This window comes from Mirounga leonina, unplaced genomic scaffold (assembly GCF_011800145.1).
Source record: "Mirounga leonina isolate KUSES-001 unplaced genomic scaffold, KU_Mleo_1.0 Mir_199, whole genome shotgun sequence".
Lineage (NCBI taxonomy): Eukaryota > Metazoa > Chordata > Mammalia > Carnivora > Phocidae > Mirounga > Mirounga leonina.
In genome coordinates this window covers 13,153,773-13,167,095 of record NW_023270498.1, presented here as the reverse complement: position 1 = coordinate 13,167,095, position 13,323 = coordinate 13,153,773, and the positions used below count along the sequence as shown (strand labels likewise).

Here is a 13,323-nt window from a genome sequence, read left to right as displayed (position 1 = left end):
TTATACCTAACAAAATAGACAATAATTTTATAATATTATCTAACAGTCAGTGTTTACATTTACCCAGTTATCTTAGAAATATTTTTTATAGGAGCTTTGTTTGAATCTGGATGAAACAAGATCTATATTGTATGTGGTTAATTATCATTTTAGGTCTCCTAGAATCTTCTCTTGCTTTTTAGAAATTTCATTCCACTTATTTACGAAGAATAGGCCACATTTTGGATTTGGCTAAATTGCTTCCTTTTGGTGTCTTTAGCTTGTTCTTCTAACTTGCATATTTCCTATAAATGGTAATTAGATCTATAAACTTCTTCAGATATAATCCAATTCTTTGGCAGTTATACTTCAAAGATGATGCTGGAAGCTATTATCTCTTATGGTTTCTTTTCTTTTTTAAGATTTTATTTATTTATTTATTTGAGAGAGAGAGAGAGAGAGAAACAGCATGAGAGGGGAGAGGGTCCGAGGGAGAAGCAGGCTCCCCGCTCGAGCCGGGAGCCTGATGTGGGACTCGATCCCAGGACTCTGGGACCATGACCTGAGCCAAAGGCAGTCTCTTAACCAACTGAGCCACCCAGGCGCCCTATTATCTCTTATGGTTTCTATGGGCAGGAATTTGAGAGCATCTTGGCTGGGCAGTTTTGATTCAGGTTCTCTCATGAGGTTGCCATGAGATGTGGATTAGGGCTGTAGTCACAAGAAGGCTTGACCAGAGTCGGAGAATCACCTTCCTTCACATGGCTGGCAAGTTGTAATTCCATTATTGGTGGGTGGGAGGTCTCAGTTCTTCTTCACATGGGCCTTTCAACACAGTTGCTTGACTGTCCTGACAGCTTGGTGGCTGGCTTTTCCCAGGGCAAATTGTCCAAGCAAGTAAAATGGAACCTGCCATGGTTATGTGACCTTGCCTTGGTAGCCAGTGACATTATCACTTCTGCAATACTTTGTTGGTCATACAGACTGTCCTTGAATCACTGTGGGAGGGCATAGATACTGGGAGATGAGAAGCACTGGGGGCCATCTTGGTGGCTGGCTACTGCAGATGATTTTTTTTTTTTTTTAAGAAACTCTTTTATTTTATTTTATTTTTTTATTTTAAGTAGGCTCCACATGCAATGTGGGCTTGGATTCACGACCCTGAGATCAAGAGTTGCATGTTCTACTGACTGAGCTAGCCAGGCGCCCCTGCCATAGGTGATTTTAATTTAAAAGAACAGGATTTATATTTCTTTTATCTTATACTTGTCTGTCTCTTATACGAAAAATGTTAATTCCTAAGATATTAACGTAGTCCTACAATATACATAGAATAATTTTAAAATAACAATACTAATATTAATTACTAAGAAGACTATTGAATAATTAGATTTCTTAGTGTTTCTTTTTGTTCTTAGAATATACCCCACTGGGTATAGTTAAAATACTATGATATAGGGGCGCCTGGGTGGCTCAGTCATTAGGCATCTGTCTTTGGCTCAGGTCATGATCTCAGGGTCCTGGGATCGAGCCCCGCATCGGGGCTCCGCAGGAAGCCTGCTTCTCCCTCTCCCACTCCCCCTGCTTCTGTTCCCTCTCTCGCTGTGTCTCTCTGTCAAATAAATAAAGAATCTTAAAAAAAAAAATACTATGATCTAGACCATATGCAGCCAGTTTGATACACTAAATTTAGGTTCATCTGTTTCCAATTTTTAGGCATTACTTTTTTACCCTTTTGGTGTAATGATGTATATTAATCATGTAAAACATTACATGATTCCAAACTCAAAACTTTAAAGTAGGCCACATTCAGAATAGTCTCACTTCCATTTCTCTTTTTCTTGTTCTCTCCCTTACCTATGAAAAACTGGGTTTTATTTTTAAAATGTTCAGTTCATCATTTTAGTTTCTTTTCTATATATTCACCCTCCCCTCTGTATATAAAAGGAGCATAACAGTAAATGCTGTACTGTGCCTGGTTCTTCACATTTAATCATGTATCCTGAAGATTAGTCTCCATATCAGTAGAGATTGTCGTCATCCCTTTTTATGGCTCTACAGTACTCTACTGTGTGGATGTGCCACAGTTTAGTCAGTCTCCTACTGACAGACATTTGCTTTTCAGTATTTTACTGTTAGAAGTAATGCTGGGGGCGCGCGGGTGGCTCAGTTGGTTAAGCGTCTGCCTTTGGCTTAGGTCATGATCTTTGGGTCCTGATCGAGCCCTGGATCAGACTCCCTGCTAGTCTGCTTCTCTCCCTCCCCGTGCTGGTGCTCTCTCTCTCTCACTCTCTCAAATAAATAAATAAAATCTTAAAAAAAAAAGAATGCTGCATTGAACAGCTCTGTGCCTATATCATTTTGTGTTTTTGTCAGTGAATTTTGGGACAGGTTCCTAGAATTGGGCCTGTTAAGTCAAAGGGAAATGCTAAATGTGATTAAACTAGGTACTGCCAAATTCCTAGCAGTGTATGAGAGTGTTTCTCACAGCTTCTGCAGTAGAGTCTGGTGTCATTCTTTTGGATTATTGTCAGTTTGTTATTGTGGTGAAGTTTCAGTTTGAAAAATAAATTTTTCTTATGAGCAAGGTTAAACATCTTTCCATTGATTTAATGGGAATTTGTTGTCTCCCTCCTCCACCTCCCCAGTGAGTTATCTGTCTTTTGCCCACTTTTCTGTAGGGTTGTTAATCCTTTTCTTTCCGACTTAGAGGGACTTTTTATGATGGATATTAATTAGTTATCTGGAATATAAGTTGTAAATGAATATTTGCCAGTTTGCTTTACTCTTCTAAATTTGTTTGTAGTGTTTTTAGCCATGCAGTAGATTTTTATTTTTACATAGTCACATTATCAAAGTGTTTTCCTCTTATTTCTTCTTGATTTGATTCCCAGTTAGGACAGTTTTCCTCACTCTGAGGTTATGAAGAAATTCATGTTTTTTAAAAAATGTTTTCATGGTTTTATTTTTAATATTTAGCTGTGGTTCATGTGCTTTTTTATGCTGGTATATGTTGTGAGGAACAGATGGGTTTTATCTGTTTCTGTCTGCCTATTCAGTTGCTCAAATATTGCTAAATAATAAGTCCATCTTTTGTCCCATTGAATTGATACACCATCTTTATCATATATTAAAGTTCTGTACATGCTTGAGTATATTTCTGGATATATTTCATGTTCACTTAGCAGTATTATACTTTTTAGTTACAGACCTTAATTAATATCTGGTAAAGCCTCATGCCCAGGTCCCCTTTTCTCTTTTAGGTGTTTTCATTGCTGTTCTTATTTATTTATTTTTCTATGTGGATATAACATCAACTTTATGTTTAATTGTAGGGAAAAAACCCTGTATTTTTAAAAATTGTGGGGGTGCCTGGTTAGCTTAGTGAGTTAAGCATCTGACTCTTGGTTTCAGCTCAGGTTATGTTCTTGGGGTTGTGAGATTGAGCGAGCCCTGCATGGGGCTCCATACTCAGGGCAGAGTCTGCTTGAGATTCTCTCTCCCTCTTTCTCTACCTGTCCCCCTGCTTGAGTTCTCTCTCTCTGAATAAATAGATAAAATCTTTAATAAATAAATAAATAAAAATTGAGCTTGTGCTTAATTTATAAATCATTTAGGGGAAAATTGACATCTTTATCATGTTGAGCCTCTTATCTAAGAATGTGTGCATTTTTTTGTGTATAGTTTTCTGTCTTATAAGAGTATCCTGTTAGTTTATCTTTGAAGGACTTGGTACATTTCTTAAGTTTAAAAAAATTAATCTCTTATTAGAAATGGAGTCTTCCCTTTTGTCTTTTAACTGGTAGTTATGTTAATGACTATTGTATATTTTATTTTTGCAGTTTTTCTAAATTGTGTTACTGTTTTTAATAATTTTTTCATTGAATGTATGTCTTTTTCAGGGACCAAAAGATCATGTTATCTGTATATAATGAGAATTTTAGCTCTCCTATTTCAATTCTTATATCTCTGATTCAGTTCTAATAGAAATAGAATGCAAGCCATTCTATTATAATTTAAAATAATCTCTTAGCCTCATTAAAAAAAATCAGTTGTTAATTTAAGTATTTTTACTTAACCCAATATATCTAATAGATCAATGTAATCAGTATAACAGATTATTGAGATACTTTATATTCTTTTTGTTGTTGCTGTAGTAAGTCTTTGAAATCTAGTGTATGCCTTCCACTTGCAGTACATTGGTCTAGCCACATTTCAAGTATTCAGTAGCCCCATGTGGCTTGTGGCAACTGTGTTGCTCTGCGCAAACTCTACTTTCTCCATTATTTAATCCCATCAAAGACGGCTCTATCAAGTACCGATTATTTTATAATCTACTCACTTTAACTCAACATCAATAATACATTTCCACATTGGTATTATACCTCTACAGTAATTTTCAAAGTGCATGGTATGATGTACATGTACCATAATAACCAGGGTTTTTTTTGTTTTCTCTTTGCTTATTGTTTTGCTTTTAAATATTTAATACTACATTGCTTTTAGTGAACATGCTTATAGCTAAATCTTTGCAATCTTTATTTCCTTATGCTAAATATCTATTAATGTACTTGCTATGTAAAAGGAAATGTAATTTTTAAAGCTTTGGTATATATTGCCTAATTATATTTTATAAATCTTCTAATTTACTAGCACTATATAATATCTGTTTACCTCACAGTATTTGTCAATACTGCATATTTATTGTCTTTCTTTTTGAGATCTTTTCCCTTTAGTTAACTAAAGTGTTATATTACTTTGTATATTTTGGTTGATAGTGAGATAAACACATTTTCATGTATTTTGGACAAAAATATCTTTTGTATATTGACAGTTCATTTTATTTCTCATTTTCTCTTATGGGATTGGTCTTCTTTTGTACTGATTTTTAAGACTTCATTTTATATTATGGATATTGAGCCATTTTGTAGCAGATGTGTTTCTCCAGTTTGTCATTTACTTTTTCCTCTCTTCCTTATTGTTTACTTATGTACGTGATCCTAAATTTTTATTCAGTAAAATCTGTTGGTTTTTAATGGGGTTTTGTTTTGCCTATGGTGTAACTCCCCATCTTCCTATGGTGTTACACATTCGTCCCATTACCAATTTTGCCTCTTTTTTTGATGGTTGCTTTCTTAATTATTAGATGTATATTTTAGACTCTGTTTTCTGGTGTATATTATGTTACACTTTTATGTCTGTCCCTACAGGTCATATTAATCTCTGGTAGATTAATTTTCAGAAGCATTTTAGCTGCTACTTTGGTTTTTGTTTTCTTTAAGGTGAACTTTAGAATTATTTTGTGAAGGTAAGTATCCTGTCAGCAAAAGAAAATAGAAACAAATCCTTGGTTCCTTTATTGAAATTGCTTTAAAATACAGAATTTTACAGTTTGGTATTTAATGAATTTGTATAGTTCTTGTTAAAGTTTATTCCTAGTCCTTTGTATTAATTTTTCTTCCTTATGTGGAGTTATTTAAATTTTATTTTCTAATGAGTTGTTACTTGCATGTATGAAGTCTTTTGATTTTTATATATGATTTTCTCTAACCCAGGTACTCTCTTTTTATTCTGTTGGATTTTCAAGGAAAATAGTCATCTTTATTAATAATTATATTTTTCTCTATTTCTGTGTTTATATGTTGTCTTTAATTTTACTTACTAACTTCCAAAAAAATAATAATTTTACTTAGTAACTCTAGAGTAGTTACTAGTAATGAATGATTTTGTCATGTTTTACTGTTCAGTAAGACTTGGTTGTTGATTTGAGAGAGGTACCATTATAAATTAAAAGAAAAACTTTTATTTAAATTACAGTTAGTTAACATACAGGGTAATATTAGTTTCAGGTGTGCAATTTAGTGATTCAGCACTTACATACCACACCCAGTGCTCATCTAATCCCCAACTTTCAAGAATCAATCTTACTATGCGTGAGATCTTTGTTTTTAATTAGGAACCGTTTGTTAGCTTTCTTCAGATGACTTTTTTGGCATGTTAATAGCTTTTTTCTTTGATATATTGAATTTTGTTAGTTTTTCCATTCTTGAATTGATAAATTAAACTTAGTCTGATTGGAATATTTTTAGGTACAGCTTTGGTTTCAGCTTGTATGAACTTCAGTTACGATTTTTGAATCTCTTATAAGTACAGTTGTTGTGTATGTGCTATTTTAGGTTTTGGTAGCAAGATTAAGCTGGTTTTATAAAATAAAGTTGCAGTTTGTATGCTTTCCAATATTCTGGAGCTGTATAACAGAATTAAATTATATGTTTATTGAAGGCTTAATAGAGATCATCTAAAAGTCCTAACTGGGCCCAGACTCTTTTCTTATGAAACACAATTCTTTTAACACTTTAAAATTTTCTTTGATGAACTATATTGATTTTATTCAGCTTCTGCTGAGAGACAGTTTGTTCAGTATATAAAACAGTTAAGAATTTATTTTACATTAATCACACCCAGAAACTATGCACTGTAGGGTTGATTTGATATCTTAACAGTTTTCTTCAAAAGAAGAAAATGGAGTTAGATGTTTCCTTGGGATGCATTTACTGATATTAGATTCAGAGAGAAAGATGAATGTTATTGAAGTGACAAAGTAGGGCTTCTTTTCAAGGAATAATTTTCTCCATAGCATTTATTTTTTTAAATTTTGAGCCTATAGAAAAGTTGTAAGAATAAAACATTTTAACGAATTAATTATTCTTGTTCTTAGGTGCATTTTATCTGGTGTTTGAATATATGGACCATGATCTGATGGGACTTCTGGAATCAGGCTTGGTTCATTTTAATGAAAATCACATAAAGTCATTTATGAGACAGCTCATGGAAGGTCTGGATTATTGTCATAAGAAGAACTTTTTGCATAGAGATATTAAATGTTCAAATATTCTTCTAAATAATAGGTATGATGTGAGTTTCATATATGTGTTTAAAATGAGTGTTATATAATGTATACCTTGATTCTGTTAAAAAGACTTAAAATTTATTGCTCAAACTGTTTTAACATATAATCAGCAATATTACTGCTTGAGGTATATCTGAACTTGTGTTAAATATACTTTAATTAATTTCCAATAATAGTTTTTAATGTACATAAAATAATACTTAGTTGATTTCTCATTTGATATTCTTCCAAATAATGTGAATGAATATTCTAGTAATTAATAATATGATTTCAGCTTTAGGTTAGGAATAGATCTAAGAATTTTTTTTTTACTTAGAAAATTTTTTACACCAGCATCACAGTTTTAAAGTGAACTCTTTTGAAGTATGTATACACACACATATGCATAAGCAGATTTTTTTTTTTTTTTTTTTAAGAGAAAGTGCAAGTGGAGCATGGGGGGACAGAGGAAGAGGGAGAGAGAGAGAATTTTTAGCAGTCTCCACACCCACCGCAGAGCCCAACAGGGGGCTCGATCTCATGACCCTGAGATCATGACCTGAGCCAAAATCAAGAGTTGGACACTTAATTGACTAAGCCACCCAGGTGCCCCTACATAAATGGGTATTTAAAGTATGTGTTAAAAACATTTTACTGACAGCATAACCTGAGCTCTGATAATTCTTTTATAATTGGTATTACTTGTTAGTTTAAGTGAGGCATGCCTGGTTCTGATTTTAGTAGGCGAAAGGGTTCTATGTACCTAGCCCCTCTAAGAACTGGAAAATTAAACAAATTTAAAATGATGTGATTTAGTCTTATGCATTATTTTGAATTGAACAAGTAGTGTGTCTAATTACTAAGTAGCAGAAATAATCTCAGTTTATTTACATTGAAGTGTACTTTTCTAAATAGGAACTAAGTAGTACTAAAATACTGTAATGCTAGTACAGTAGAAATAGTAGTGGTGGTGGTGGTGGTGTTACTTGAATAAGAGTAGCTCAGGTCACCAGAGGAAAAGTACTACTTTTTTACTTTGTTGTGAGTTTATCTATTTGCCTTTCCTTGTAGGACTTAGGGTACTGCTGTGTGATCCAAAGTTAAAGTTTATATATTTTTTATTAGTTTTAGGAATAGAATATGAATGTGTATGATATGATTAGATATCTATGAATGGATACAAATATGTATGATTTCAGAGTAGACTAATACTTTTTGTTCATTTTGTCTTTTACCAGAGGGCAAATAAAACTTGCAGATTTTGGACTTGCTCGATTGTATAGCTCAGAAGAAAGGTAAGAGTACTTTCAAGTGACTGTTACAGACAATAGAGACCAGTTTTAAGAATACCTTATTGATTATTTTTTTTAAGAAAAGGGAAATTTACTTTTCGTGGTTAAATATGTGAAATAATGTAATTTTGTACCATATTGGAGTGACTGTTTTAATTACAGATTTTATGCATTTATCTCAATTTAAAAATAATTGTTTTTGGCATTTAGAGGTAAATGTAATTTCTTTTAAAAAAATTCATACTTAAATTTCTAATGCAAACTCAGATATTAAGATGTTCGTGATTTTTGTGTTTGGTGAAAATCTTAGTATGTGCTTTTTGTATTGCATGTTTAACGTACAAACTTTGTTTTAATTATTAGTTTGGACTTCTGTTTTTTTAAAACTATAGTTTTATCTACAGTAACGGTTGTTTTAATCTCATTAGAGCCTTTTATTTAAACTATTGTGAAGAAGTTCCATTGTATAACTTTTCTGTGTGGAGCTTCTGTGGCTGCAGTTGGGATGTATATCCCATTTGGCTCCTTTGGACATGGTGGTAGTGAAATATGACTTGTCTCATTAGAACTAATATGGGGGCACCTAGCTGGCTCAGTTGGTAGAGCATGCGACTCTTGATCTTGGGGTTGTAGGTTCGAGCCCAACGTTGGGTGTAGAGATATGGAATTTCAAAATAAAACACTTCTGTGATACAGTGGGTTTTAAGTAAACAAACTATGGAATTAATTGGGCTTAATATATCTCTAGTATGGCCCATTTCTTTCCTGTCAAACAGTACTGTTTATTTTCAGATATATATTCTGTGAAATACTTTGTCAATTCTGTAATTTTTTTACTGTAACCATAATTTAATATAATGATGCATCAGTTCATTGGAATTCTTAGAAATAGGTATTTACTTTCACTGAATGTTGGCCAGTTTCTGGTTAGTTGATAAAATCCTCTTGTTTGAATTTTTTACAGTGAAAAGTTTATTTTTGAATCTTGCCGTGCCTGTCATGTCATTCTGAAAACTATTTTCATTATTTAGTGTGGAGAGGTTTTTAAATGGTATGTTTAAGATCCATTAGAATTCATTAAACCCCTCAGAAACTGTGGTGTAGACAGTTTTTTGGACAGGGCTCCAGTCCCCTATACTTCCTTTAGCCAGAGGTTTTCCACTTTTGTTTTACTTGCTACACTTCTAATTAATATTTTGTTTTAAGAAAACATTGGTTTTTTTTTTTAAGTTTAAACTGTTTTAGGTGGCTAGGTGATGGACACTGGGAAGGGTATGTGCTATGGTGAGCGCTGTGAATTGTGTAAGACTGATGAATCACAGACCTGTACCCCTGAAACCAATAATACATTATATGTTAATTTTTAAAAAAACTGTTTTAAAGCTTAAAAGCTGTAACCCTCATTTTGTATTTGAGAAAACTGAGACCCAGAAAGGGTTGAGTGACTTTAAAGATGAGAAAATATTTGTTGGTAGAGTCAAGAGTGTATAGTTTGAAATTTCCAACTCCCAGGGTTTTTGTTTTTTTTTTCTTTTCCATCCTATATAATAATGCCTCTTGATAGAAATTGAAGGAAAAAACAGACTGGCCAAATATGCTCTTAATCCAAAACGTCTCTTGATGTATATTTGTATATTTGAATAACTAAATTTTAGTGACTGTTCGTTAGGGGGCAGATTCTGCTTAATTAAGGATTCTGTCTGCGTAGTTGGTTAATTGAGATTTCACTATAGTTTAGATCATCCTTTCTTAATACAGATGTATGTGTTTGTCATACTTGATTGTAAATCCCTTTCTTGTTTTCATGTTAGGTTTCAGTGGAGATGGAGAACAGCTAAATTACCATTTTCATCTTATAGATTCTTTTTATGCTGATATTCACACTGGAACAGATATGTTCCAGAAAAACTGTAATGTCAAATTTTACCTATCAAACTCCATTTTCCTATTTATTTTACCTTTTAAAATGGAATGTTGGGTTTCATTGGAGTGCCAAGGGTGTGTGGTATGTTCACTGAGCCATGGTCTCCATTGCTCTACTGAATTGATACAGGAATTTTGAGCTTACAAAAGTAGAAAATTTCAAATTTGCATCTTTGGATAACATATACTGAATTTTCCTGCTTAACCAAATTCGTAAGATAAAACCTTGGTGTGTTATTTTGTTTTGTAAGCAAATATCCTGTCTATTAGGGGCTTATGTATTCCCTTAAAACTTTTCTTTTTCGGATTTGAATAATTCCAGTTTCTTTAAAATCAGAGAAGTAGGCTTAATTTTGATGAAATGACTTTAAAAATACATACATTGTTCTAGTAAATTTTTTTAATTTAATTTTTTTTAATTAAAAACATTTTTTAAAAGATTTTATTTTTTTTAGAGAGAGAGAGATGGCGAGAGAGAGAACACAAGCCAGGGGGTAGTGGGAGAGGGAGAAGCAGACTCTCCCCAGAGCAGGGGACCTGATGCAGGGCTCTATCCCAGGACCCTGGGTTCATGACCTGAGCCGAAGGCAGACTCTTAATCGACTAAGCCACCCAGGCACCCCTCTTGTAGTAAATTTTAATAACATACCAATTTTTACCATACTGCCTTTAGCAGATTGACTATTGTCCCAACTTTTCTAGATATTTCTTGAAATAAACAAGTAACAAATGATTTTTCATTCATATTTCTTTGTCATTATAAGCAGGAAGAAAGGTAAGGCTTTCACGTAGTAACAGCCATCCAAATGTTAAGTCACTTGGAAGTATTTTCTAAGTAATTAGCTATTACAGATAGAATAACTGAAGAGTTCAAGAAATTATTGCAAGGTGTTTTGTTTGTTCCCAAACAGAACACATTTCAGCTAACCACTGTAATAGCTTCAACTACATTCTCACTTACTTGGTTTCAGATATCTTTTTTGAATTTGAGAACTGGATGGACTGATAGTCAATACTTAGGAATTGAGGATGGGGGGTGATGTGACCGATGTGGATCTCCTCTGTCATGTGTGCTGAGTGGAAGAAAGGAGAACCACTGGGTTAAAATTAGGGGGAAATGATTTCTTTAAACTTCAATAAACATTTTCCCATTTTGCATACTAGTATTTATACTTTGTCCCATTTGGCCTTGGGAAATACAGAACTTGAGACCAGAGGTTTTTGCCCATTTCTTTACACCTGTTCATTTTTTTCAGTAGCTATTTTAAAATCAACTTTCCCGGGGCACCTGGGTGGCTCAGTTGTTAAGTGTCTGCCTTCGGCTCAGGTCATGATCCCAGGGTCCTGGGATCGAGCCCTGCATCGGACTCCCTGCTCTGCGGGAGGCCTGCTTCTCCCTTCTCCCACTCCCCCTGCTTGCGTTCCCTCTCTCGCTGTGTCTCTCTCTGTCAAATAAATAAATAAAATCTAAAAAAAAGTAAAATAAAATAAACTTTCCCTGAAACTTTGAGTCACAAAATATACCCACCTCTGAGTTTTATTTTACCAAGTTATTGCTCCAGTGCTTTCCCAAATGACGGGATATCTTTTTCTCTTTAGGTGACTGTCCCATATGAATAAAAATGTGCTTTCCACATAAACTGAAGATAACTTCATTTTCTAGAGAAGAAACTATAACTTAGCAAATTTACTTTTTTAATTAAAGGAACATTAACACCCTTAGGGCTCAATCAGGAGGACTTTGGCTCTAGTCCTGGCATTGCCCTTTATTTAAGCAGTTGTGGCATCTTGGGCAAGTCATTTAATCTCTCTGTATCTTATCATTCTCCACTCTAAGATGAAAGATTTAAAAATCTCTAAAATCCTTATTTAAAGGGTATTGGAAAACATACCTCTTAGGGTTCTACAAGTTACTGTGATCAAAATAAGGTTCTTAGACATTTTTTAAGGGAATATCACCATCTAGTGGCTTTTCATAAAATTGCCATTAAAAGCAAAAGTAAATTTTTCCTATATATAGGAAAGCTATATATAGGTATCAGTGGAAGAGGGAGAAAGTATTACCTCTTGCAGCTTATCCAAGGACTAGATGAAATTATATCCAGGGCTTATTACTTGTGTTTTTGTCTTTACACCTAAGCTAGAATTCTAGTGAGTTTAAAGACAGGGTCCAGGGTGCCTGGGTGGCTCAGATGGTTGAGCGTCTGCCTTCGGCTCAGGTCATGATCCTGGGGTCCTGGGATCGAGCCTCGCATCGAGCTCCCTGCTCCTTGGGAGCCTGCCTCTCCCTCTGCCTCTCTCTCTCTCTCTGTCTGTCTCTCATGAATAAATAAAATCGTAAAAAAAAAAAAAAAAAAAAGACAGGGGCCATATTTTACATATTTATGTTTTTTATGCCATAAAATTTAAAACACATTCACAGTAATTGCTTGATCAATTCTGATCCAAGAGAAGGTCATTCTGTTCTGGAGGACCCTCCTGATATAGATTAGTGCGAGGAGCTTTGGGGATTGTAGATAATACAGAGGATGTTCTGGGAGACCCCGGGCCAGTATTAGCACCATAGTAATAAGATTGTTAATAACATAGTAATAATAAATAATGTGACTAAACAAGTTTAGGAATGGGAATCTCATTTAGATTGCTGACCTAATCATAAGATCAAGACTAAATTGTACTTCCTTTGGTCCTAATGGAGTAGCTTACATTTTTGAGCATACAAAATGGGAAAGACAATTTAATTTTTTAGGATATGGTGTGCCGCCTCTTCATGTAGGGGAAATCTCATCCATTCCCTTAATGCTGAAGATTTACAGATCTCAATTTCAAGCCTTCATCTTTTGATCTCTAAACCTGTGTGTTTACTGGACAGCTCCACCCAGGTGATGCAGGTACTTTAAATTAAACATATTGTTACAAAGCCTATCTTCACATTCCCCCCAAAAAAGTCTGCTCCTTTTCCTTTTTTCCCTATTTTGGTTGAATGTATTCAGTCACTCTCACATATAGATATGTCTCCTCTAGACCACTATAAATAGAATTATATTGCTTTTCGTACCTCTGGTCTTTTTCCCTAACATTCTTTTCTTTTGCCATTCTTATTACTGTCCCCTGCCTGCCACTCCCCGCCCCCCCCAAGATAATAGCAATGTTGAACTAAACAAGTTAAGCTCTTAAGTACCTTTATGAATCTACATAAGTTGTTTCTTTTTGTATGGAATTATACTCTCCATTATCTCA

The 13,323-nt window shown here is 34.0% G+C and overlaps 1 protein-coding gene across 3 annotated transcripts in view; it reads left to right on the top strand.

Annotated features, from left to right (window-relative positions):
• The window catches only part of CDK13 (cyclin dependent kinase 13), a 121,305-nt gene that overhangs the window by 69,655 nt on the left and 38,327 nt on the right, over positions 1-13,323 (top strand). For all 3 annotated transcript variants that reach the window (XM_035026521.1, XM_035026519.1, XM_035026522.1), the window contains exons 6-7: positions 6,698-6,887; positions 8,107-8,163. In XM_035026521.1, the coding sequence (XP_034882412.1) occupies positions 6,698-6,887; positions 8,107-8,163 (247 nt within the window). The remainder of the gene's footprint in view (positions 1-6,697; positions 6,888-8,106; positions 8,164-13,323) is intronic.